General features: G+C 47.3%; 1 protein-coding gene across 8 annotated transcripts in view; it reads right to left on the reverse strand.

Annotated features, from left to right (window-relative positions):
• ATP2B4 (ATPase plasma membrane Ca2+ transporting 4) overlaps positions 1 to 27,926 on the reverse strand; it is a 116,977-nt gene that overhangs the window by 48,381 nt on the left and 40,670 nt on the right. For 4 of the 8 annotated variants that reach the window (XM_063716636.1, XM_024246634.3, XM_063716641.1 and 1 more), the window contains exons 2-3: positions 14,434 to 14,558; positions 11,866 to 12,526 (exon numbers count right to left, since the gene is read on the reverse strand). In XM_063716636.1, the coding sequence (XP_063572706.1) occupies positions 11,866 to 12,058 (193 nt within the window). In that variant the 5' untranslated portion in view covers positions 12,059 to 12,526; positions 14,434 to 14,558. The remainder of the gene's footprint in view (positions 1 to 11,865; positions 12,527 to 14,433; positions 14,559 to 27,926) is intronic. The other 4 variants (XM_063716633.1, XM_054522671.2, XM_024246645.3 and 1 more) reach the window with 1 other exon arrangement.

The following is a 27,926-nucleotide window of genomic DNA, read 5'->3' on the forward strand; positions in this document are numbered from 1 at the left end:
CAGAGTTGCCAGGGGGCAGGGCCTTGCTGGTCCTTTCTCCCCAGGGACCAGAGATGGCAAGGCTGTGCCAAGTTGGGTCTGCTGTGCTGGAGATCCAGGCTTGCTGGCAGGAGTGCTGGTAATCTGTTAATCTACCTGGGATGCTTCTCAAAAAAGCAGGATTCACAATGTAAAGGGAGGAGATGCCCTTTCCTCCTTACCAAGGTTTAGTAGATGATTATGAGGGCAAACCAAGACATCAGATATTAAAGATCATAAGGTGCACCCCAATAGCCTAATGAAACACTCCCTCCCAAAAAGAGGGACATATGAGGGGCAGAGAACAGGGCTACCTGTCCCTCTCTGCTCTCATGCTAATACCCCGTAATCATCTTTGATGCCCAGCCCCCATCTCCTATATCATGTAGTTGAGAAATCCTATCTGCTTCAAAATATATCTAAAGTCCAATCACTTTCCATTTTCACTGTTATCATCCTGGTCTAAACCATCCTCTCTCATCTGGATTATAGCAATCGTCTTCTAACTGGTCTCCTTGCCTCCACCCTCCCTCTCCTGTTCTTAGTCTCTTCTCAATGTATTAGCCAGAATGATCTTTTTTAAGATCCAAGGTAGTACACGCGATTCATCTGCTCAAAACCCTCTGGCTTTTACTTAGAGTAAAACTAGGCACCAAGGACTTAATGATGGGCTTCCAGGCCCTTTATGACTCCCCCAGCCCCCCAGTCCTTATCTCCTACTAGTTTCTCCGTGTTCACTGAGATCCGGCCCAACCAGCCTGCCCGCTGTTCTCTAAACGCACTAGACAGGCATCTACATCAGGGCCTCTGCACAAGCTGTTCCCTCTGCCCAGATTCCTCTTTGCTGGAGAGGGCTCACTTCCTCACCTCCCTCAGGTCTTTGTACAAACGTCTTCTTTTAGTGAGGCCTACCCTGACCACTGTATTTACCTGGCACTCTTGATCCCCCTCATCTTGCTCAACCATTTCCCTCCACAGTTCTTCTCACCTAGCATATAATTGGACGCATTCATTTATTGTTTGTCCACCTCCTCCACAAGGGCAGGATTTTTATCTTTGTTCCTCAGGCCCACAGCATTGCCCGGCACATCGTACACATGTAAATTTGTAGAATGAACTGAATGAATGAGTGATAACTAAGATTGCTAACATTTAAGTGATTTCTATGTGCCAGATGCCTCACCAGGCACATTCATGCCTTCTCATTCAAGCATCACAAACCCCTACATGGTAGCTACTATTAACCCGATTTGACATAGAAGCAAACTAAGGCCTGGCAGGGGTATGACTACTTGAGCTTATTAAGTGTCAGAGTCTATGCCACCCTACAGGGGGCCACTGGATGCCAACCTAGATACAGGTTGGGGCATGGAGGCAGCTGCACTCAGCTGAGACTTCAATCTAGTGTGACTAACTTGTCCCGGTTTGCCTAGGACTTGCCAGGTTTTAGCACGGAAGTTTCTGCCTCCTGGGAACCCCTCTCAGTCCCAGGCAAACAGGGATGGTTGGCCACCCTACTTCCTTCACCACAGGGCAGGGTTGCATGCTGCTTTCCTCTGTACCTCTAAGCAAGCCAGCGCTGTTCCCACTGTCTACAATTGGGGTGGATTAGTCCTGTTTTTTTCCTTCCTGGCCTCAGGGATGGTAACATCGCCATCAAGTTCATCAGAGTCCAAACCTATGAATTTTGTACTCAATAAAACCTTTCCTATGGCCTTTTTTGGACCCAAGCAAATGAAGTGACATACACTATGGAAAACATAAAAAGTCAGGCCTTGCTCTTACCTAAATGCTCTCAAAGTCACTTGCTTGCTTCTTTTTTTGCCATTTTCTACTCATCTATGTGTTCCACCTTAAGTCACCCTGAGCTCGTACAAGAGCAACCTTAAGAAGTCAAGTGGCTGTCTCAGTTCCCAGTATGCCTTGCAGCAAGGCGGGGCAGGTCAAGGCTCTTAGCTGTAGTAGCCTTGGGAATCCTCTCTGACATGTGGCGAGGCATGGGAAAGCCATGTGGGACTGGGAGCTCGGCCAATCCCCAGTTTCGGGCTTTCCATTCCAATTCTTTCTGCCCTAGAGAGTCTTTCAGGCCCTGATCTCAGCAGCTGTAATTTCACACAAATACTTGTCCAGCCCGGGAAAAGGCTCTAAAAGGCCCTGATCTCTGCAGTGGTTTCTCAGATACTCACACAACCTCCTGGAGAGGGGAAGGAAAACTTGGCAGGGAGAGAATGCTGGAAACACAGGAAAAGGGTTTCCCCTAGAAATTCCTCAGGAAACTGAAGGGAAATCTTGTCCTCAAGAACATGAGAGAGAAAGCCCCACCCACAGTGGGAGTACTTCTGGCCCTATGAACCAGACTGAACACATGAGCTGGGAGAGGCAAAGAGAATGTTTAGTTGTGAAGTCATCACCCCCACCCCATGCTGGGGAGTTGCACGGCCCCTGCCCAGGCTGGGTGGGAACATGGAATAAACAGCAGTGGAATATTTGTGTCTGCCATGAGTGTGCAGGACCTAGGGCCTGGGAGGAGAAATGCAGCCTAGCCCTCAGTGGCTTAGCTCCAGCAGGGAAGGGCCAACGACATCGGCAGAGGCACCACTTATCAGAACCAGCTCAGCCCCAGAAAGGGTGGGGCTAGGGTAGACATCAGGAGGGACTTCCCAGCTGTCTGAGTTATGACACCTTGCCAAAGGAGGCAGCAGAATCTTCTCCCACTCATATAGTACCAGGAAGAATTTTCTCTGGGTTGATTTGAAGGCAGTCCTCTTTTGGAACTTGAGAAGAACAGACAGCAGCATACCTTTTAAGTCCTTCCTTAAAAGGATTTGGGTTTTGTTCGGTGGCTCATGCCTGTAATCTCAGAATTTTGGGAGGCCAAGGTGGGAGGATAGCTTGAGCTCAGGAGTTCGAGACCAGCCTGGGCAATACAAAAAGATTCTGTCTCTACAAATAATAAAAAAAGTAGCTGGACATGATAGCGTGTACCTGTGGTCCCGGCTACTCGGGAGGTTGAAGCAGGAGGATGGCCTCAGCCCAGGAGGTTGAGGCTACAGTAAGCCGTGATTTTGCCACTACATTCCAGCCTGGGCAACAGAGCAAGACCCTGTCTCAAAAAAAGAAAAAAAAGGCCAGGCGTGGTGGCTCACGCCTGCAATCCCAGCACTTTGGGAGGCCGAGGCGGGCAGATCACGAGGTCAGGAGATCGAGACCATCCTGGCTAACACGGTGAAACCCCGTCTCTACTAAAAATACAAAAAATTAGCTGGGTGTGGTGGCGGGCGCCTGTAGTCCCAGCTACTCGGGAGGCTGAGGCAGGAGAATGGCGTGAACACAGGAGGTGGAGCTTGCAGTGAGCTGAGATTGCGCCACTGCACTCCAGCCTGGGCAACAGAGCGAGACTCCATCTCAAAAAAAAAAAAAAAGTTAAAATTAATTTAAAAAAACCCCAACAACCCTGGATTTGGGGACTGAGGGGGAGGAGTAGCTTAAAATCAAAATAGGGCCATGCAAGATCTAGCCATCTCTGGCTAATAAACAAATGCTACTCTTCCAAGTATACAGCAGTTTCCCTGCTTCAGCACGTCCAGTTTAATACACCCACGGCTTGGAGATTTGCTCCCTATCTGCTAGACTTCCAGCTCCTAGAGATAAAGCAGTCGATTCAAGGTCACAGCCAGAGGATGATGAACTTGGAGAACAATGCTGCTTTCTTCATTCTGGTCAGCAAAACCCTTCCCAAGGTGGGCCGCTTCCTCAGGGCATGCCTCCCTTTATCCCGCCCCCTGCTCTTGGCCTTTTTTTGAAAACAGCAACTGTGGCCCAGGGAAAAAAGTCTCCCTAGAGCTCTCTAGTTAGCTTTCTGCTCTGCCACTCTGCCACCTTCTGTACTTCATGAATGTGCTTCCATCTGGTGTCATATTCCCACCTTGGAGCTAAATAATAAGAATGAAAGCCCCACTTTCGGTAGATGCAGTATCCGCTTCACCCAAGGAGGGAATGCTATTTTTCTTCCCACCAACAGCTAATGGTCCAATGTAAGGCAAGAATGAGAAGGTTAAAAACCAAATCAGACCCCCAAAAAACTTGCAACAGTTGCTGCTGAGTTGTCAAAGGAATGGAGCATAAAGGGCTCCAGGAGAGAAAGCAGGAAGGGGAAGCCTCCTGCTTCCAGGTTGGGGAAGCCTTAGCTACTCTCCTTGTGAAGAGCCCTCTGACCCCAGCTGGACAGCATTATGACAGTGAACCCAGAAGCCCAGCTCTAGGCAAGGAGGGCTATGTAGAAAAGAACTGGCAGAGCCTGGGCTTGGCTAGGAAGAGAGAACCCACAGCCTTCAAGAGGCCTAATTCAGCCCTAGGCATGAAACTCAAACCGGACAGGGAACTCCTAGGATGCAAAGTGGAGTTCCCTGTGGTGGGGGATGGGGAGGGGCAGAGGGAGGACACTTTTGGCTTGAGTCCTTCTCACATCTTGAACTAGTTAGTGCTAATTCATCTGCCCAAAGTTTGGAAGGAAGAGTGGACCACAGAATGTTAATCTCTGAGGCCATGCCCAGATCACTGTTACTAGGGTCACTTATTTGCCATCCTTAGTAGAGTTGGCGCAAGAGATGATGGTTACAGGGCAGAGGGCACAAAGAAAGAGGAAAATAGAGGTTATGCTTCTAACCTCAAGTGGAGGAGCTCCTAAAAATTGATATTCCGAAACAGACTATAAGCTCTAAAGATAGGGAAGAAAATCTCAAAGAACTCAGTTGCCTATCTTCCTCTCACATCTGTTCCATCCCATCTTCACTCGCCTAGTCCTCCGCATCCCCCTAATGCCACCGTGCTTTACAGCAGCGGTCTCTAAGCGGGGGGCATGCATCCATCTGTTAGAGTGAGGAAAATATATGTTTGCCTATCTTATTATGTAAATAAAAGTGTTAGCTGTATTAATAGTAAGGCAGTAGTCTTGTAGGTGAACATTTACTTGGGATATGTACTCAATTTTTTCCAGATTGACAATACTACTAGAAGTTTCAATCTGCCACGCCGAGGAAGGGCCCAATCCCAGTACATCTCAGCTTGTAGCAAAATGGACAATTCTTGGTAAAACATGCCACTGCCCTCAAAAGGTACAGTGACAGGAACACAATTAAGCTCCAGAGATCTTAAGGTGATAGATGTTCATCTAAATCCTCAAGCTAATAAAACAACATTGTAATTTGGGCTGGCCGTCTTAAAACACATTTTTCCCCCTCCTGCCACTTACTCCGCAAGGAATCTCAGCTCCCTAAACCTAGTAACTACCCAGTAATTAAGGAAGGCAAAAATGCTTGCATCTTATGCCAGGAATATTCAGCAGGTGGTAGCAATGATCACAGAGCGTGGCCATGCTAGAGCTTCCCTGGGTAATCCCTAAATGATACAGGTGTGCTGTCTCCAGCTTCTAAGCCCCCCTCCCCTCCCCTGCAATGCCTTCAGCTTAGGTCCCCATACTGTGTTCCCATAGACCCTGCTCTTCCTCATCAAAGCCCTATGGCAAGATTTCTGAAATTGCCTTCATTCATATGCATCTTCTTTTAGCCTGTAAGCTCTATGGAAGGAGGGACTGCACCTGTCATGTTCACCGTTGTGTCCCTAGCACCTAGCAGTTATTAAGTATTAGTTGAATGTTGTTGAAAAATAATTGGAGGCCCTTAATATCTCACTATCACACCTTCAACTCTGCAGAGGAGAAAAGAAGTAGAAAGGTACAGAAGGAATATAAAACAGAAAGTTCCACCAACAATCTTTTAGATCCGAATTCAACCAAAATCGTCTTCAGCCTTTTGAAAGAAGGCCTACAGTTAATAATTTACTGTTTATTCAAGGCTCCCCTTCTCTCCCATTCTGGTCTGGGCTCAGACCTTGCCTCCAAGGGGTGGCCTAACTCTTCCTCAGAAAACACCATTCTTCCTCCTAAAAAGGATAGCATAGCTAAGGACCAATGTGCAAAATTCTACAGGGAAAAAAGAATACGTATAACCTCTACCTAGGCCGCCAGGACCATCCCTTTTTCCTACACACAAAAGGGTATTGAGACTAAGGAAAATACCTCTTCCTTCTTCCCCTTAAGCCACAGGTAATTTTCATCCCAGATTCACAAAAATCTTCTTCCATTCACAAGGCCATGGGACTCCACAGGAAACCACACAGAAGGTAAAAGGCTATCTTCTAGCCTATACCAACCAAACTGCTCTGTTCTTTGGGGATTGGAATGATTGGTTGAGGTGGGAATGGGACAGGGAAAGAAGAGACAATAAAAGGAAGGGGAAAAAAACTGGAATGGGGAACGAAGCAAGCAAACGAGAAGGATTCCATTGTGCAAAATACTCAGATTGTCCCTCCTGATAAACCCAAGGCAACACAGCTTGCCCAGGAGCTCCAGCCTCACCCCTGCATCTTTGCTTTTGTTTATTTACAGCCATAAAGACTGAAATCTTTAGTTACTTTGATGTAAACATGTATTCTCCTTTATGTCTCCCCTACCCTTTCTTGTTGCCCTAAATTTTCTTCTCTTTTTTGGCTCATGCGCTCAGCCTTATTTCTGGTTGTTGCTGAAGGCCATGTAGCTAAACATCTCCAAGCCTTCTTAAATCTAACCAACTCTTGGCCACTGGGGCAACTTCTCTTACTCTAACTAGCTAATGTATACTCAAGGAACACAAGCCAATATCAAAACATTGGGCTGAGGCTGGGCATGAGGGCTCATGCCTATAATCCTAGCACTTTGGGAAGCCAAGGTGGGCAGATTGCTTGAGCCCAGGAGTTCAGGACCACCCTGGGCAACATGGAGAGACCCTGTCTCTACAAAAAAAATACAAAAATTAGCTGGGCATGGTGGTGCACACCTGTAGTCTCAGTTAACTGGGAGGCTAAGGTGGGAGGACTGCTTGAGCCTGGTAGGTGGAGGTTGCAGTGAGCCATGATTTCACCACTGCACTCCAGCCTCGGTGACAGAGCAAGACCCTGTTTCAAAAATAAAATTGAAAACAACAACAAAAAAACACTGGGTCAGTGGCGGCTTATGCCTGTGATCCCAGCACTTCAGGAGGCTGAGGTAGAGGTGGCAAAACCTCATCTCTACCAAAAAGTACAAAAATTAACCCGGCATGGTGGTGCGCATCTGTGGTCCCAGCTACTTGGAAGGCTGGGGCAGGAGGATCAGTTGAGCCCGGGAGGCGGAGGTTGCAGTGAGCCAAGATCGTGCCACTGCACTCCCGCATGGGTGACAGAGTGAGAATCCATCCCAAAATAATAATAATAATCATCATCATCATCATCATCATCTCTTTCTCTCTCCCTCTCTCCAGGCTAAAGGGTTTAAATGACCTAAGTTCTTACCACCAGGTAGAATGGGATGGAATATTTCATGCCTTCTGACTTATACTCCATTAATGCTCTAAATGCTTCTTATGCTAGAGCAGTCTCACAAAGAATCTTAGCTAAAGCACAGATAGTGCTGGGACTACATGCATGAGCTACTGCGGCCAGCCGAAATAGATAATTAAGTCCCACCTGCCTTTAGAGTTGTGTAAATCTATGATAATAAAACCATGTTAGTGTCAGAAATGTAATAAACTCCAAGTTCCATAAGTTCCCTTAAAAGCTATGGTTTAAAAAAAATTCTGTCAATCTGTATTAAAGATGCTATCATTCCATAGAAAATAAAGGAAAAGGGTTATATTCTAGGAACCAATGTCTCTGATCTTCACTTTCACCTTGGTTTCCAACTAGCAGAATTCAAGCACCAGGTAAATTTCTTTATTCTTATTATTGGTCCACTGGGACCTCCCACAATGACAAAATTATGCTAGGCTGTCAGGCTGTGTGGCCTTCCATGAACAGGCTGGCTTTTTATAGGATGAGCATATTGGGGATCTTTTCTCTGCCTACCCTAACTAAACAGGTGAGCATTACCCTTGCCTGGGTAGATACTCCTATGTCTTAGCTGTTCTATATCTTCCTTCCTTCCTTCCTTTCTTTTCTAATTTTTTTCTCCTTTTCTTATGTCTTTATTCTTCTCACACACTAGGAGGTCACTGTTGGTACTGGGGACTAAAAATTACTAATGGAAAGGTTGTTTTCCAACACCCTGTCTCCCCAGTTCCAGAACAAGCCCTATGGTAACTCTTACATTAATACAAACTGGTGAGGCAGAAGAACTGCTTGAGTCTAGGAGTTTGAGAACAGCCTGCGCAACACAGCAAGACCCCATCTCTTATAAAGAAAAAAAAAAAAAAGGCCGGATGCGGTGGCTCACGCCTGTAATCCCAGCACTTTGGGAGGCCGAGGTGGGTGGATCACCTGAGGTCAGGAGTTCGAGACCAGCCTGGTCAACATGGTGAAACCCCGTCTCTACTAAAAATACAAAAAACTAGCCGGGAGTGGTGGCATGCACCTGTAATCCCAGCTACTCGGGAGTTTGAAGCAGGAGAATCGCTTGAACCCGGGAGGCGGAGGTTGCAGTGAGCCAAGATCACGCCATTGCACTCCAGCTTGGGCAACAAAAGCAAAACTCCTTCTCAAAAAAAAAAAAAAAGAAAGGAAAGAAAGAAAAACACCAGGACACATATTTGTGATCTAAGGAAGCAGTACATGGCAGTAGAAAACTGTGCCAGTGGTAGGAGTCCTAGGCTACAGGCATGGCCAGGGGCTGTAACGAGGGAAGCACTTGCCATTGGAAGGGGCTGAAACCAGGACTGGGAAAGGATCCAAGAGCATTAGCTATGTCTATAACATTTGATATCCAATGTTGACAGAAAGTAGAATATATGTTGGCCTTTGGGAATGGAAGCTCTCTGGGAATCAGAAAGTAAACAGTGGCAGCTCTGGGAAGGGATCTGGAAAATTGGAGGAAAGCCTGAATCCTGCTGTCAGGAACTCTCTAGGTTCCAGCTTCTTTGGACTCCCAAGTTCCTGTTTGTGAGACAGACAGCTGACCAGAGGGATCAAGAACAGCATAGGAAGGGAAAAAGAAAGATCCTGTTTAAATTCTGATGGGGGTTTGTAAAGTACTGCATAATCTCAGTGAAGATATAATTAAGAACAGACCCTCAGCAGTCGATACGGCTGTAAAAGTGACCAAATAAAGAAATCTAGCTGGTAAGAAGTAGACAGAGCCCAAAGGGCTATGATTAAGGGCTACCATTAGAAGGCAAAGACTGAGCCACAGGAAAGCAATTAGATATTGCCACCTTACCCAGGGGTTTTTTTTTGTGATTAAGAAGTGAGCAAATGAAATGGACAGTAGTTGCAGTTACACACACAGTAACCTCTCCAGATAGGACAAAACATTGCACTCCATAGGCACCCATGTTCTGGCAAGTATCTACAGACGCATGGACTCTGTTTTAATCCAAGAAAACTAATCTATTGAACACCTAATTATAAGTACGAACACTGCATATATATTATTTAATCTCAGTAACTCTATGGGCTAGGTGTTAACAACATTATTTTCAAAGAAGAAACAGACTCAGGGAGACTGAGTAAACTGTGGAGGGCTACTTAGTAAATGGTGGAGCTATTATTTGAACTCAAAGCTTATGAGATAGGAAACCAAATTCTAGAAGTAAAGAAAACAGGTAGGGAAGCTCCCTTAGGTTGTAAAGAAAATAAGACATAAACTAGGTATAGATATCTATGTAAAACTCTCTTTCTCTTTTTTCATCCTAAAGAGTCTAGGCTCCAAGTCACTAACTTATAATACAGCACTGGCAAAGGGTAACAACTTCTTAGAAATGGTGAGAAATATGCTGTGGCCTCTGAGGAAGATTCAGAAATAGGAGACCATATGAGGCTGAAAGCCCCTAATGGACAAGATCTTCGCTCCATCTCATGCTACTCAACCATGAACTGCCAGATGTATAGGGCCAAATAAGAATCTGCTACAGAGATGCTAAAACCAGGCTAAAGTGAAAAAGCAAGTTTCTTTTTGTTCTTTCTACATTTTGATGAGGCAAAATTTCATAATACCATGGCACACTGGGCAACTGGGCTGGGCCAAAGCCTGAAGCTGAATTTTTCATTATCTTTTAAGATTTTTTTATCTTTTAAGAAGAGATTAAGGCCGGGCGCTTTGGGAGGCCGAAGCGAGCGGATCACCTGAGGTCAGGAGTTCTAGACCAGCCTGGCCAAAATGGTGAAACTCCATCTCTAATAAAAATACAAAATTAGCCACATGCTTGTAATCCCAGCTACTCGGGAGGCTGAGGCAGGATAATTGCTTGAATCCAGGAGGCGGAGGTTGCAGTGAACCAAGATTGCACCATTGCACTCCAGCCTGCCTGGGCAACAAGAGTGAGACTCCATCTCAAAACAAAAAACAAAAAACCAAAAAACAAAACAAACAAAAAAGATTAAGGAGAACTACATTAAAAGTGTATCCGGCAGAGTTGAAAAAAGTCACTTATAATTCCCTGACACAAAACAGTGAGTGATCCAAAGATATGATGGGTACAATTATATATCTTGTGATTTAGCATCCCATTTCCTTTTTTTTTTCTTTTTATTTAAAATAGAGGCTGGGCGTGGTGGCTTATGCCTGTAAGCCTCCTCATCCCAACACTTTGGGAGGCCAAGGCAGGAAGATCACCTGAGGTCAGGAGTTGGAGACCACCCTGACCAACAAGGTGAAATCCCATCTCCACTAAAATATAAAAAATTAGCTCGGCGTGGTGGTGCACACACCTGTAGTCCCAGCTGCCTGGGAGGCTGAGGCATGAGAATTGCTTGAACTTGGGAGGCGGAGGTTGCAGTTAGCTGAGATCATGCCACTGCACTCCAGCCTGGGTGACACAGCAAGACTCTGTCTCCAAAAAAAAAAAAAAATAGAGATGGGGTGTCATTATGTTGCCCAGGCTGGTCTGGAACTCCTGGGCTCAAGTGATCCTCTCACCTCAGCCTGCCAAAATGCTGGGATTAGAGATGTGAGCCACCCACCTGCTTGGCCTATCATCCCATTTCTAATGGTATACAATAGAGAAGTGCTCAATTGGGCAGCTGGACTTATTTACTTTTTTGTACCCTTCCTTCCTCCATTCATTAAACTGTAAGATCAGTGTAGGGAAGAATTAAATTCTTTTATAATCAGACATATAGAAGAAGGGACTTGATTATTTACTGACAACAACATTTATATCATAAACATTTTAAAAATAAATATCCTCCTTTCTGGACACTGATACAGAAAAAGGACAAAAGAGGGGTCAGGAGCAGTGGCTTACTGTGCCTGTAATCCCAACACTTTGGGAGGCCAAGGTGGGAGGATCACTTAAGTCCAGGAGTTTGAGATGAGTCTAGGCAAGATACTGACACCTCAACTCTACTAAAAAATCAAAAAAGCTAGCTGGGTGTGGTGGCACATGCCTGTGGTCCCAGCTACCCAGCAGACTGAGGTAGGAAGATGGCTTCAGCCCAGGAGGTTGAGGCTGCAGTGAGCCATGATCACGCCACTGCACTCCAGCCTGGGTAAAAGAGCAGGAACCTGTCTCACAAAAAAAAAAAATAAAATAAAAAATTAAAAAAAATAAAAAAATAAAAAAAAAAAAAGAAGAAGAAAGAAAAAGAAAGAAAAGAAAAAGGAGAAAAGAATAATCTTTAGAGAATAGCACACTTTCTAAACATCATCTCTGGGAAGGATACGGCTCTTCATGGCCTCCCCTCCTTTCAGTGCTTCAGATGCCATACCTTTCCCACCAGACAAAAATATACCAGTTGAGCCTCCAGAAATGTGCCTTCTCTAGAAGCTGGGAAAACAATATTTTGAAACACTAGCCCACTAGCCACCTTCCTCCAACTCCCCACCCCTGATATGGCCTTTACCTTCCACAGGGGAGGTTTTCAGTCTACTGCAGAGATTCTGTACACCTCCATAGTGGACATTAATCTGGGTCAGTGCATCCCTCGAACGCAGCTCCATGAGCTTCCTCAGTTCCATTACTGTGCAGCCGAAGTCCCCTTCACAGCTCTCGGCCATCGAGTTGGCAGGCAAGACACGGTCTGATGGGTTCGTCATTTTGCCTGCTGTTACCAAGCCCCTCAACCAGAGAAGATGTAGCGTTTCCCTTCAACTGACCAGTGTCTCCTGCCTCCCTGTCTCAACTTCTTCCTACTTCCTGCTTCTCTGGGGGCCCAGTGAGGGAATAGATCGAATATATCTTGTGCAATAAGCTCCCAAGTAGCCGTCCGAAGTCTAGATCCTTTCTTCTGTATGAAGTCTGGCAGCCAGAGGAGGAAGAGGATGGGGGAACTGAGTGGAAGGTGGACTCCGTGTCACGATGATTGGTGTCCCCAGGTGGTGATGATAGTGGTTGTCCAGGGTAGGTAGGTTCCTAGCTTAGACCAACTTGCCCAGATGAAGGTGTAAACAGGATGTGCATGTTACCATGGCAGCAACCTTAGCAACAACCAGCAACTGTAGTGGTAGAGAGACGTCAGGAGGAGGAAGAGGAGAGCTTCCTGGATACCGACGACAACTGGATCTCTGGAATAAAGGTTCAAAGATAGACAAAAAGAAACCATTAGAGCAGCCATGAGTATCCAGCATCTGCAAGGGCAAGAGGTACCCAGTCTAAGCACAAGGGTTTAAGTGACAGTTGAGATCTGAGCTGAACTGATAGCTGAGGCCTGAGCTTAGAGAGCTGACTCAAGAGAGGCCCGTTCCTCCCTGGGAGGCTTCTGCAGCCTGTAAACTCCAATGTAGAGGAGTAATTTCAATACACCCCAGTCTTCAAGTCTCACCTCTCCCAACCAAGCAACATAAAACCCACAGCTTCAGAGACTTGGAAATAAATGGTTACGACCTCTGATGGCTCTAATGTTTTCCCTGTGTATTTGAGGGACCTGTGACAGGATACTTTAGTCTGACCTTATCTATAAAAGATGAGAAGAGGTCAGAAAAAGGGAGTTCAGATCTAAGTGATCTGAAGGGTGGCCTGTCAGTCTGCCTTCCTCTCCCTTACCCCACACTCTTCCCACACCCAACACACACATTTACACACAAGGAAGACAACTTGATAGAAGATGTCAAAATCCTTCAAAGCCCCTTAGAGTACTCAGCCTCCAGGTGTATGGAAATGACAACTTGATAGAAGATGTCAAAATCCTCCAAAGCCCCTTAGAGTACTCAGCCTCTAGGTGTATGGAAATTCTGCAGCCTGTTGCAGGTGTCAACCTGGCCGGCACCAAGTTTTGTTCCTGAGGCTAAGCTCCACCCTCCTCCAAGAGGCTTTTGGGGAGAAGAGGAGAGTAAAATGCTTTGGCAGTTGGTGATACAGGGTGAACTTTTTTTTTTTTTTTTTTTTTTTTAAATAAGGGGGACAGAAGGACCTCTGAGGAGGAAAGATAGGGAGTTTGAAGCCTGAGCATTAAAGTTTCTCTGGAGTGGGAGCGATAAGACACCTCTCAATTCAGATAGAGGATAGGGCCACAGCAAGGTTAGCAGGGGAGACAAGCTAGCCTGTGAGTGAGCACCAGAGTCTCACATCAGCTCAATAAAGGCACCAGAGAGAGGCCAGCATTTCTCCCCTCAGAAAGATGCATTGCCTCTCACGCATGCTAACTAGGGGGTGTGGTAGAGCTATGTGTAGGTGAGGATACGGAGGGATGAAGGTGGGAAGAGAACTTATCCTGAGGCCCCTTCTCAGTTTCAGAGTGGGGCTGCTGTGTGTCATGCCACTGACAGGTGTCACTGCCACACATCAGCCTTTTAAATGTGAAGGGGCTCTTAGCACAGCACCAGAACATGGGACCCCAACCCCGGTTACGTAGTCCCTACTGACGACTTCAGTTACCAGGGGGTGGCAAGGAGCTCTGGCCAACTTCTCTGTAATAAACAGATGCCACCCTTACTTCTAGAAGGTGAACAAAGAAGCACAAGAACCATCAGATAAGGGACTTGATTCTTTTATCAGTGATCTCCTCCAAAGTCACATGTAGCCAAAGTCTTTGCTGATTCCTGACAATCCTCTTCCCAGAAGCTTCCACAGGGATGCAGGTTGATTTATACTCCTCCCTCTCCCAATTTGCCCTTTGCGTCCTCCTCCTCCCATAGATTTTTAGCACTACTCTGACTTACAAAGAGTTAAGAAAGCAGGGCTCTATTTGTTTTAAAATATCGTACTCCCTTCTTATCTGGGAAACAAGAAGATCCACAAAGAACCTGAGGTAATGTGTCAAACTCCCTTCATTCAGACTGGTATAGGAACAGGCAGGACCACAGAGTTTTCACCCCAGTTCAGCTTCTCCTCCAAGCCTGGAAGAAGTGGGAAGGGCTAAAGCAGCATGAAACCCAACTTGACCCTTAAGTAGAACTCCTTAACCTTTCAAGAGGATGTTCAAGAGGATGTTCAATGCTGATAGAGTGTTGAACTACGAATCAGAGGATTTTACCTTTTCTGTCTTCACCCACTACAATGTTTGCTCCATGAAGACAGGGATGTTACTTAGCCTTCTCAGGACTCAGTTCCTTCCACCTTTAGTTGGGTAGAGAATGGGCTCTGTCTTTTCACACCACCCTAAGAAAGTGATAAAGGAATGGAATTATAGAAATAGTGCTTGGAAATCTTAGATGACAGGTGTCCAGTGTCCGGAATAGGACACTTAAGTGATGGGAGAAAGCCTAATTTGATCTTTTTTTTTTTTTTTTTTTTTTTTTTTTTGAGACGGAGTCTCGCTCTGTCGCCCAGGCCAGAATGCAGTGGTGCGATCTCAGCTCACTGCAAGCTCCGCCTCCCGGGTTCACGCCATTCTCCTGCCTCAGCCTCCCGAGTGGCTGGGACCACAGGCGCCCACCATCACACCTGGCTAATTTTTTGTATTTTTAGTAGAGGCGGGGTTTCACCATGTTAGCCAGGATGGTCTGGATCTCCTAACTTCGTGATCTGCCCGCCTTGGCCTCCCAAAGTGCTGGGATTACAGGCATGAGCCACCGCGCCCAGCCGCCTAATTTAATCTTAATGAACTTTTGTTATCAAGCCTTTTAAGTAGAAGAAGAACAATAAGCTCCATGTGCCCTTCCATCTTTCCTTGCCAGGGAACCCCCACCCCACAAAAAGAATGGAAAATTCTAAGGCAGCTTCATTAACAATAACCATTAGCTAGGTTACAACCATTAGCAATAACCACCAGGATATAGGGTCTTGGGTCTCTTGAGAATTAGAAAAGACAGTCTGAGTCAGAATTCCTTCCTTTTTTTTTGAAAGAGTCTCACTCTGTCACCCAGGCCGGAATGTAGTGGTGCGATCTTGGCTCACTGCAACCTCTGCCTCCCAGGTTCAAGTGATTCTCCCGTCTCAGCTTCCTGAGTAACTGGGATTACAGGCACCCACCACCATGTCCAGCTAATGTTTTGTGCTTTGTTTGTTTGTTTGTTTTTGAGATGGAGTCTCGCTCTGTTGCCAGGCTAGAGTGCAGTGGCGCGATCTCAGCTCATTGCAACCTCTGCCTCCTGGGTTCAAGTGATTCTCCTGCCTCAGCCTCCCGTGTAGCTGGGACTACAGTCGCATGCCACCATGCTCAGCTAATTTTTGTATTTTAGTAGAAATGGGGTTTCACCATGTTGGCCAGGATGGTCTCGATCTCTTGACCTTGTGATCCACCCGCCTCGGCCTCCCAAAGTACTGGGATTACAGGCGTGAACTACCGCGCCTGGCAGAATTCCTTCCTTACTTTGAACCTCTTTTCAGAGTACCAAAGAGGAGAGATTCTTCCACCTCCATAGGCAACTGATGGAAAAGGTCACATAAGATTAAAACACATGCGGCTGAAGAACACATGTGGAAAAGAATGAAAAGGTTTGTTTGCCTCAGGCTGATCTAGAGAAACACACAGTAGGTCAAGCACTAAGCTGCTGGCACAAAGACAAAAGGGCAGTGCAGAGTTGGGGCCCAAGGTTTAAGGTGGGATCTCTATAATACTAGGAAGCATATCATGACATCCATACTTCTCTCTGAGTTTTGAACTCTCTGGAGTATGAGCTCTCTGCAACTGCTGAGCTTGCCTGGCCCCTAATCTGATTAGGCAACTGCCAAAGAATAATCTGAAGGTGCTCACACCACCTCAGCATCAAATGAACTGCTCAGACACCTGAAAGGTACTACCTCTTTTCAGGTAAGGGTTAGTCATTCGGCTTGGGGCATTCTCAGTAAGGTATATGCTCCCTCCTCTTTTCTAATATTTTGCAAGCCTAAGAGATGATAGGATAGAAGAGCGAACTCTCTCATCTCTTCCTCCTAGGGCAAGAAATCGTAATGCTTTACATGATCATTAAGACATTTTACTTTGCTCCTCCTAAATTCCTGTAACATCTGTTCTATAATTTGTAGATAACATGTGAAAGCATTGGTCATATCAATTCTAGTTAGGACAGCTGTGACCCCCACCTTACAGATGAAGATAAAAAGGTCCAGGGAGATAAAAAAGTGGTTTGGTCTTAGCAAGTCAGTGGTCTTGACTGCCTGGTGCTCTTTTTGTTACACCTTACTCCTTCTCTTGAGCCTAAACCTCTTCATTTTCTGGCAAGCTTCTAAGAGGCCCTTTAAAAGGCAGGCATCTGCCAGGTGCCGTGGCTCCTGCCTGTAATCCCAGCACTTTGGAAGGCTGAGGCGGGAGAATTGCTTGAACTCAGGAGTTCGATACCAGCCTAGGTAACATGGTGAAACCCTGTCTCTACAAAAATTAGCTGGGCATGATGGCGCACACCTCTGGTCTTAGCAAGTTGGGAGGCTGAGGTGGGAGGGTCATTTGAGCCTGGGAGGTGGAAGCTGCAGTGTGCAGTGAGCTGTGTTCACATCACTTAATTTCAGCCCGGGCAAACCAAGTGGGACCCTGACTTCAAAAAAAAAAAAAAAAAAAAAAAAGCCTCTAGAAATGAGGAGCTGCCAGAGACAAGAACCTAAGTCACCAAACTGTAAACACTAGTCAGACACACTTTCCTCCAATTTTGTCCAAGGAATCTTTCACTTTTAGCTTTCCCAGGCTGCTAAAGAAGAAATACATCCCCAAACTATGAGGAAAAAGAGTGATACCTTGTATAGGTTATAGAGTAGGGTATATTTGAAAATATGAAAGGAACTCACCCCCTGAGTCTCCCCGCTACTAAATGCTCCTACTGAATGTGATGTGATGCATAAAAATGGGAGAAAGGAAACAGGAGGGGCCAGGGGCTAGGGCTTCAGGCTGCTGCAGCACTGCAGACAGACCTGCCTGGAATAATAAGAGGCTCTGGTCAACTCTGGCTTCTGGGCTACAGGCGGGGGCTGCTCAGTGGAGCAGACACTTCCCTGCCCAGCCCTACTCTGTCCTTCCCTGATGGGCTGAGAGCCTCTGCTCAGGAGCAAGCCGGTAGCACTTGGAGACACTCTGGCAGGGGTGCCAGCATCACTGCCAGGCAGGACTTGATGAGTGAGGAAGGGAAGACCTCTGGAGAGGGGAAGCAGCCTGGTCCCACTTTAGAATGCACCCAACTACAATATAAAACCTGCTTCAGGGCGGGGTGCTGTGGCTCATGCTTGTAATCCCAGCACTTTGGGAGGCGGGCGGATCACCTGAGGTCAGGAGTTGGAGACTAGCCTGGCCAACAAGGTGAAACCCTGTCTCTACTAAAAATAGAAAAAATTAGCTGGGCATGGTGGTGAATGCCTGTAATCCCAACTACTTGGGAGGCTGAGACAGGGGAATCACTTGAACCTGGGAGGCAGAGGTTACAGTGAGCCAAGATCGTGCCACTGCACTCCAGCCTGGGTGACAGCGAGACTCTGCTTCAGAAACAAACAAACAAACAAACAAAACCTGCTTTAGGAGTCCCTCAGAAAACCCATAGTCTTTTTTCTGAGCTAGAGTCAGTCTCCCTCATTCCAAGTGAGGCTCTACCTCTCCCTATACTCAGGAACAGGGATGTGGGATTGGGAGAGGTGGGAAGGGGGGGAAAATATTTGTTGAGCACCTACCATGTGCTAGGGGTCATACTAGGTACTTTATATGAAAATTAGAAATTATGTACATACCCCTATGTATTATGTAGTGCCTGGCATAGTGGCTGGTCCACACACTGTAGCTATTATCATTCTTACATGTACTGTTTCATTGAATTCTCACCAACAACCCTATAAGAAGGACCTCTCCATCTTACAGCAGGGAAATATAGATTCAGAGAGCCAGATTTGTGCCCTAATCTGAATTCAAAGCCACCTTGCCTCAAGTGCAAGAACAATGATATAAAAAAATGTAAACAAACTATGAGCTTACTTCCTAAACCTTGATGAGAAGGCTCACATAAACCCATCTGTCCCTTGTTCCTGACTCCTAAAAGGCTCTGAAATAGGTCAGGGAAATATCTACCTCTTGTGAACTTTCTGGGAAGGCATAGGGATAGACTCAAAGCTTTTTGGGAGCAGACACCCTCCCTTCCCCTTTGTCCTCCCCTCCCCTCACACCACCCCCACCCCAAGCCAGAAAGCACTGGGCTCTAGATTGCTGTGAGTCCAACCATATCCAGTTCCTGCCTGGAGAGCCCAGTGGTGGGGATGAGGGCTTCCTCCACTCAGTCATCTCATGCTCTTGGCCTTGCTCCCCCTGGTGATCTGGGAGAAGCACAGAGGGAGACCCTGCTCTGCATTCTCTCTCTTTTTTCCAGCAGGGCTGTTTCCTGTGTACCACCTGGGGGGGTTTAAGCTCTACTCCTTCTCTCTGGCACGCTTATGCTTCCAAAGGACAGTGCCCTATCAAGAAAGCTGGCAAGAACCTGACCATGGTAGGCTGCCTAGCCTAAAACATCCCTGGCTAGCCCTTCTCTCCGGAGGTGTGAATCTCAGGCAGAGGCTGTTCTGCCCACCTCCTCATCACAGGCTCCTTATTTCCATGATCCAGATTCTAGTTCACCCTGGCCATTTCCCATCCCTCAGGTCTGGCAGCCATCCTCATCACAATCCCGGGTTTTTCCTCCCCTCCCCATGTCTGCCCTGCCCTAATTGCTCCTTAAATGCCAACTGGTTTGCAGAAGCAGACTAGAGCACATGCCCTCCTTTAGCCTATGAGGCCCTTTGGAGGCATGGGAACAAGGTCAGAGGCAGCAGGTGTTGGCTAAAGTTCAGGTGGTGGGTGGCACCACTTGTCATCATCATCCAACAACCACACCCAAGCCAGGAAGCCAGGTGAGGGCTGGTGCACCAAGCCAGGCCTCTGGCCTCACCATGGGATAGTATACCATGGCCTGGTCAGTGAATCTGATGCTAATTTTCAGCTAGTCCCTAGAACTTAGCCTCCTGGGGGTGGGGTACTCCCTTCCTGAAGTTCTGGGTTCTGGTTCATGTCTCCTTTGCTCTTCCCTCTCCCCCGTCTAGTTCTTCCAGGTTGCTGATCTCTGCTTCCAGTCATCTCAGGACAGCCCCCTTTCCCAGAGACCCAAGGAAAGCCCACATCCTTTTAGTCTTTGACAAAACAGACTTGAGAGGATGTCACTCGCAGGCTCAGTTCTCTCTTTCTGAAGATAGAACACCACTTCCTGGTTAGGTGGTATCCACGGGCCTCCCTCACTTACTTCCCCCTCTCCAAGTCTGCTACTCTGACAGCACCTTCTTCAATTCCACTGAAAAAAAGGTAGTGCTAGAGTCAAAGCATCTATCCGGAGAAAAAGTGTCACACCTAGCCCCTGGGTCTCAGGAATCCAGAATTCATCCCTCCTCCCCAGAACCACTTGGTGCTTTTTGGTCAAACTACATCTATGCATGCTGTGGACCCAGTCATCTAGTCCTGGCTACATCTTCCAAAGAATTCCTCATCCAGGGCCTGGAGGGGGCATGTGCAAGGATGTTCACTGGAGCATTATCTATGGTGATCTGAGATCCAAAAAATAAAAATAAAATACCTCTCAGTCTTGGAGTGGCTGTGTTGTCTAGGATACGCTGTGCCGTGATAACGGTGGCAAAACTTATCAGTTCTGGCCAGATGCCTTCAGAAGGCAGGGAGAAGGTAGGACCCGTAGATGGCAAAAGCTTTTTCCAAACAGCGATACCAAGAACTGAGCCAAGGTTGACAGCCTGATCCTGATCACCTGGTCTGCTAAGATCCAACCCATGTCACAGGCTTTAAGAACCACCAAGATGAAGACAGAAAGCTCCAGGGCATGGGTGGGAGGAAGCAGGAATGTGCCTGGGAGGGCACTGCTGTCCCCCTGACCCCTGTCCACTGGCTCCATCTTGAAATGGCATCAGTATTATCAAGATGGGTCCAAGAGCAGTGGCTCATGCCTGTAATCCCAGCACTTTGGGAGGCCAAGGTGGGCAGATCACCTGAGGTCAGGAGTTTGAGACCAGCCTGGCCAACATGGCGAAACCCCGTCTCTACTAAAAATATAAAAATTCCATCCTGGCTAACATGGTGAAACCCCGTCTCTACTAAAAATACAAAAAATTAGCCAGGTGTGGTGGCACGCGCCTGTAGTCCCAGCTACTCAGGAGGCTGAGGCAGAAGAGTTGCTTGAACCCGGGAGATGGAGGTTGCAGTGAGCCAAGACTGCGCCATTGCACTCCAGCCTGGGAGACAGAGCGAGACCCCATCTCAAAAAAAAAAAAAAAGCCAGGTGTGGTGTTGCACGCCTGTGATCCCTGTTGAACAGAAGGCTGAGACAGGAGAATCGCTTGAACCTGGGAGGCAGAGGTTGCAGTGAGCTGAGATTGTGCCACTTGCACTCCAGCCTGGGTAACAGAGTGAAACTCCATCTCAAAAAAAAATTATCAAGATGAGGAAGGGCAGTCCCTCAGGCCCAGAGCCTTGGGAAGCCAACCTCTTTCAAATTGTGTGAGTCACACTGGCCTGGGTCACCTCTGTGTCCTCCAGTGACTCAGAGGGTGTATGGGGTGGAGGTAGGGGTGTTCACAGCAAGCTAGAGCTCAAAAAAACATAGAGGATGAAACAGCAACGCTCACCATTTCCTTCAGTTGTTTAAGGAGGACAAGAGCCACCTTCAGATGGAAGTGACAACGCCATCTGGAAGGTCTGTTTAACAGAAGGGGTACTGGCAGCCTCTCCTGACCCCGTTCACTCAGGATAAGGGTTAGCAAGGATAACCGCTACTCACTCCTCAGAGCTGTGGCAGGAAGCTTCTAGGCCACAGACAGGACGCAGCCCTCTGGCAGCAGCATTCAAGTATTTCGTATATGCACTCTCTTGGACTACATAGACTGTCTTTCTTGGGGCTGCTGTGGCTTTCCATACTTTGGTTTCAAGGGAACAAAGGGGCTTTTTAGCAGCTGGATCGGATCCTAGGTTATTTTTAGAAACAAATTTCAGCAGAATCATGTCATGCTCATGGAGAGGGGTCATCTCCCTGGGCTACCGGGTCGGGACCTGGTTGTTCCCAGGCCTCAGGTTCTGGTGGAGCCCTCAGGACAAGGGGGAAGAAGTTGCCTGGCCACAGACTGAGGAGGCCACATCTCATCCACCAAAAGGGAGCACCAGGGGCAGCTGCTCTGTCCCCAGACGCTCAGCAGGAGAGGACATAAAACAACATTCCTGTGTGGCCCAGATACTAGTCAGGATGTCCCATACTGGTCATCAGGCCTGGCTGCTCCTATTCCCTTTCTCCACTCTGACAGTCTCACCTGTACAGAGTACAGAGAACTTCCCATCCCCACTTTACCTATTCTGGCCTTCTCTGGGCTTATTTCCTGGAAGTCACAGGCAAATCAGTGAGGGCTCCATGCTGAAAAGACAGTGCTTATTAAAAAAGGTGGCCAGGAATGATCCCTAATAACCTGCCACCCCTCTGTGCCTGTTTTATTCTTCCTTGTTCACATATTGCACAGACAGGATCCATTCAGTCAGCCTAGGCCTTTGGAAAGCAAACTGATCATGCTTTCTTGCGCTTGAGTAATGTTTTAGAGCTGTGGTTCTCAAACCCAGAGTGAGCACTAGGATCCTCTGGAGAACTGGGGCAAACCTATTGGGCCCCTCCCTGCCAACTCCTGAGTTTCTGGTGCACAAGAATGGAGATGGGGCCTGGGAAGGTGCACTCCTAACAAGTTCCTTAACAGGGTGAGCTGATGCTTCTGGTCTGGGGACCACACTTTGAAAATGCTGCGAGGTTCCAAAGCATTCCCATGAACCCCTTTAGCTCCAGGCTGACATGGGAAGGCACAGGAAGATCTTGTCATGTGTCTCCTTCGCTCTTCCCTCTCCCTCTGCTAGTCCTTCCAGGTTGCTGATCTCTGCTTCCATTTATCTCTGGGCAGCCCCCTTTCCCAGACAGAGCCCCGAAAAAGCCCACTTTTTTTAGTCTTTGAGAAAACAGACTTGAGAGGATGTCACTCAACAGGCTACAACAGAAGCCAAGGTCTATTCGAAAAGTTAAAACAAGCCACCTCGTGAGGTTCAGAGGGACACCCAGGCCCCTTTCAGGTTCCGGTGGAGCAAATCTCCTCCCAGCCCTGTCTTCTATCTCCACAGGAGATGAGCAATGCTGGGGCCCATACACAGATGAGGGGAAAACAAAAACAAAAGACATCCGCTGCTCACTTTGGCTCCCAAAACATTACTGCCCCTGGTTGCCTCTGGAACCCAGGCTGCCTTTCCTCTGCCATCCCCCACGGTTCCAGAAGAAGCACCAGGCTCACCGCCTCCATGACACCTCTCAGGGAGCGCCTGCCCGCTGCTCCGAGGCCAGGGCAGCCAGCAGCAGCTGCTGGTTTCCAGGCCAGTTGACAGGCTGTTATAAACAGTCGCTTTAGGTTGCTATGGCAAAGCGAGTGTGCAGCCCAGCGACGGTAAAGCTATTTATGTGCCTGTAATGACAGAGTGGTCTGTTTTTTATTATTTTACTTTTAAAGTTTTCCTTTCCCAACCCCCTAAATCAGCTTTAAAAAAAAAAAAAAGAGCCACCGCAACTTTCTCAGGAACAAAAAGAGGATAGCCAGAAAATAGAGCCTATGACTTGAGCCAGGAAGGGGAAGATGGAAGCAAGGAGTGTGGGTGAGCTCCTTTCCAAAAGGGAATGTGCGGCCTCTGGCCATGCAGGCCTCTAATCACTTAGGAACCAAAGCCCTGTCTCTGGCTCAGCTCCTCAAGGAGAAATGCCAAACCCCAGGGTCTTCTCACCTCCCTGTACTTATATTATGGAGAAGAGACAAAGCCACTTTGTCTTCTTGCTCTAACAGCAGCATTCCTCCATCCCCCTAGCCCCCACCAGCTGCCAGTATCAAGGAGGAAGACATGGAGGATTCACCAGGGGTCGTGGGAGGAGAGCTTCGAAGCCCCCATCCCCTCTGTGGGTAGCAGCGCCACCCAGGCAAGGAGCCTGCTCACTCTAGCTGGAGGGTTGCAGAGAACAACCTCCAGAGGTATCTCTGAGGAGACACGTGTTTCCTCCACTTCTACAGAGAACTTTCATCCAATCCTTTCTCCTTAGCTTTGGGGTGAAGGGCTACTTCTGTACAGCAAGACCCAAGATTTTAGTCAAGGTGGTGAGGACCCTTAGTCAGCATCACAGAGTCAGCATGCAAGATTCAGATGCTGATGGATGAGTAACAGTGCAGCTGATTCCTCCCTAGACACATATGTCTCGGGCACCAGAGACATGGGAAAGGTTTTTGGCCTAGGGGTTAGGGAGTGATCAGAGGTCAATCTGCATCTATTGGATGGAAGCACTATGGCCCTCCGCTTTGACTCCCTCAACCAAAAATAAAACAGCAAAGAAGAAAAGAAATAAGGGCCATAGGTGGTTCAAGATGGGCAGGAGAGGCAGGTGCGGTGGCTCACGCCTATAATCGCAGCTCTTTGGGAGGCTGAGGAGGGAGGATTGCTTGAGCTCAGGAGTTTGAGATCAGCCTTGGCAACATAGTGAGACTTATTTATCTAAACAAAATAAAGAAAAAAAATGAAGGTCAAGAAAGTGGGAGTCACAAGTCCATGTGGTAATTAATCACAGGCATGCACACACACACACACACACAACTGAGCTGAAAGCGTTAACTGACTAATAAATATGCTATAGGTCGTCAATCACTAAACAACATGTGAGTAAGAGAAAGAGTCACCTTTCAGAAACAGCTAGTTGGAATACAAAGATGCTGCAGGAATTTATCAACCCCTTTTCCTCACCTTATTCCAGCTTCTTTTGGATTGGTATACACTTATTAGGAGATTAAAAACCTCTTACTGCTGACAGACATATTAACCAGATAAAAATAAAGTTAGGGCAGTGTTAAAAACAGCAAACTGCATAGACTGTTCCATTTCCTCCCATCTCATATGATAACTGAATGTCTCCCAGATGTCACCATGGCTCAGAAAGGATATAGATGAGAACACTCCCCACGGGGAGGAGAGAGGGCAGGAGAAGGGGGAAGACACTGATGCTCCCATCAGGGAAGCACCCTTCTGGTGCCCCAGGAGAGGTCAAAGTCCTAACTGACAGCCCTGGTTAGCTCATAAGCTCTTGTTGGAGAAATCAGAACTTGGGATAAAAATCAATCTTGGCAGAACCTTGAGGTCAAAAGAGCAGAGCAAGCATCATTTCTAAACCTGTCAAACCAACTATCATCAGCATCCTAGTTCCTATAGGGTAGGAAGGGAGAAGGGAGAGGTGAGGAAAGGGTCCAGAGATAAAAAAGGTATAGTCCTGGACTGTTGGGTGTAGGCTGATGGAAAAGCACTAACTATGAATTAAGGTTCCAGATAAGCTGTGCTTCTCTTCCTAGGCTTAAGAGTATGAACTCGGCAAGGTGCGGTGGCTCATGCCTGTAATCCCAGCACTGTGGGAGGCCAAGGCAGGTGGATCACCTGAGGTCAGGAGTTAGAGACCAGTCTGGCCAACATGGCGAAACCCCGTCTCTACTAAAAATACAAAAATTAGCCACGTGTGGTGGCACACGCCTGTAATCCCAGCTACTTGGGAGGCTGAGGCAGGAGAATCACTTGAACCGGGGAGATGGAGGTTGCAGTGAGCTGAGATCGTGCCACTGCACTCCAGCCTGGGTGACAGTGCGAGACTCAATTTCAAAAAACATAAAATAAAATAAAGAGTATGAACTCAAGCAGAGTGGCCATTACTTGGGAATACATAAAAAGACAAAGAGAGATGCAGACATGTTTCAGTGTCCCAAGGTAGAGCGAGCTTCCAAAACTCATGGACTAGAAAGAACATCTATTCCAAAGGGCTCGCATCCACAGTGATGGACACAGGGCTCATTGTTGAAAAAGACAAAGGGCAGGCAAAGAGGCGACTCAGCCCCAGCTGGTCATTGTTGATGGAAGTCTCTCAGGGGAGAGAAAGTGGAGAGTATTGTGTATTTTTCTTCCAAGCGAGCAGAAAGGTTTTGTCATCACCTCTCTATCCCAACCTCAGCTCCAGAGCCTGGCCTAACCTGTGCAATTAATGAATGAGCCACCTCTCTCTGTTCCATCCAGTATGCTTCTGTTTCCAAGGGAAGGAGAAGTATGAAAGTCCCAGAAAGGGGCCAGGAACGGTGGCTCATGCCTGTAATCCCAGCGCTTTGGGAGGCTGAGGTGGGCAGATTACCTGAGGTCAGGAGTTCGAGACCAGCCTGACCAATATGGAGAAACTCCGTCTCTACTAAATATACAAAAATTAGCAGGGGGTGGTGGCATGTGCCCATAATCCCAGGTACATGGGAGGCTGAGGTAGGAGAATCGCTCGAACCTGAGAGGCAGAGGTTGTGGTGAGCCGAGATCGCGCCATCGCACTCCAGCCTGGGCAACAAGAGCGAGACTCTATCTCAAAAAGCATACAAACAAACAAACAACAACAACAAAAAGTCCTGGAAAGGGATCCAGTCTCCAGAGACAATCAGTAAGACCCAGGCACCACTCCTTCAGCACTTGGTCCATCTCCCCGCATTCTTTGCACCTTAAAGTTGGCCGACTGAATGAATAGTTGGAGGCACGTCTCCCTTGATCTGCAGGACACAGTCACAGAGGTTTTGGTGCAGATAGAAGGGGAATGAACCATCACTGAAGGAATCCATCTACTCTCTAGGGAGAGGCAAAGGTGAATACAACCCAGTTGCTTCTAAACTCCTATATATACCACTTTAAACACCACTTCGACCTCCAAGGCAAAACCTGGAAGAACGGTGGGATAGTGGTCGGAGGTTTGTAGGAAATGAAAAAATAAGATATTTTCTGGATTATTTTATTTCTAAAGCCCTAAGCTACCAAGATCATAAGAAGAATACCTAGCACCAAACTATTTCCACCTTCCCATTTTTCTCTATACCTCATTCCCAAACTTCTGACTTTATTATCCCAAACTTATGTGTATCCCTTCCCCTACCTCCTCTTCCCCAATCTATCTGTCTATTTCAATCTCTCAATCTCTCTCATTCTCTTTTTCCACATCTCCAGGGACAGCCTAATTGGATGGAATTAATTCTCCTTGCCTGGATAATTTCGAAACGAATCAGTCCTGCCCTAGTCCACTGTGGCTCACATAGTGGAAGGAGCAGGAATGTGCTGAGAAGCAAGTCAGGCACTTGTGGGGCTGCCACAGCCAGCACCAACCCAGGGCCCATCTGTGTCACTGGGGTCATGGATGATGGGTCAAAGGCACGTGGGACCAGATTCCATGAGCCAATCTGCATTCTCCCCAGTCCATCTGGAGCTTGCTTGTCTAAGTCAAATATTTATGCGGGAACTAACTACACTGGAGGTAGAGATAAACAGTTAACACTGAGGACCCTAGGTGGGGGAAGGGGAGGGATAGGAGAATATTCCCATGGATTAAATACAAAAGTCAGTTATAGTAACTATAGCCTTCTAAAAAATGAAAAAACAAAACAAACCATCAAAGTCAGGATGTAGTATGCTCAGCCAAGCTCCCAATCTAGCATAAATACGGGAGTGGCTTGATGGAGGCAGAAGACTAGACAGATTGAAAAGGCACCCGGGGCTACAATCTGACCCCGGCTCCTTTCAGGGTTCCCAAGGAAGCTGACAACTCAAGAACTGAACACAATAAGCTAGTCCTACCCAACTATAAGCTGCAAGATGGCTCCACTGTTCCACCTCCGTTCCACTCTGAGCCTACAGAGCGTGGTGGAGAATAGACATATGGACGCTAAAATCCAACCCATGGTGACAGGCTGCTTTCTTCTCTCTTTCTCCACCACTACACAAGGATTCGCAGAGGAGGAGTAGCATCACACATCCTATCCAAGCAGAGTGAAACTTTCGTAGGCATCTCACGCTATTTGCTTCTGCAGAAGATTGCCAGAGCAAGCTTTCCCCCAGTTCCTCCAGTCTAACACACCCTGGCCAGCTGTTCCAAATTAGCAAGATCTTCATCACCAGAGAGGGATCTTTTTCAGTGTGGGGGGAGGGGGTCACTTTCCTCCCTTTAGGGTTCTTGTCACTGGGCCCTCTCTCTGTAAGCAGCCAAGTCCTCAGAGAAGCTGAGGACTTGCCAGCCTGCTGTCTTCCCTCCCTCCTCCAGTGGCCAGCCCAAGAAAGAGAGCTCGCCTTCATGCGGGGGAAGTCCCATGGCAGTGAGGCTATGGAAACTTTGCCGTCTAAGGCTGTGGAATTCTTCCACTGGGCTCCTGCAGTTAATCATTGCAGCTCCCTGGATTCCCAACTTTGGGCTTTAAAAGGTAGCACCCGAGCAAGAAGGACAAACATTTCGAGAAGAAAGAAAAAAAAGTTGGTGTAAGCGAAAAGATAACTACCTCCAACACTAGTCTACTGAGTAACTGAGCAATTGTGAGAAGAGGAAAGAAGAAAAGAGCACAGGAAAAATAAGTATAGACCACACTCCAGAACATTACTCCAGATTGCCAGTGAATGCTGCCCATATCCACTCCCTAGAACCTACAGGGAACATTGCTCCTTTGCTAATGTACTTGTAGAAGGATTATCTAGGGTTGCTTTGTTTG

This window comes from Pongo abelii, chromosome 1, assembly GCF_028885655.2.
Source record: "Pongo abelii isolate AG06213 chromosome 1, NHGRI_mPonAbe1-v2.0_pri, whole genome shotgun sequence".
Classification (NCBI taxonomy): domain Eukaryota; kingdom Metazoa; phylum Chordata; class Mammalia; order Primates; family Hominidae; genus Pongo; species Pongo abelii.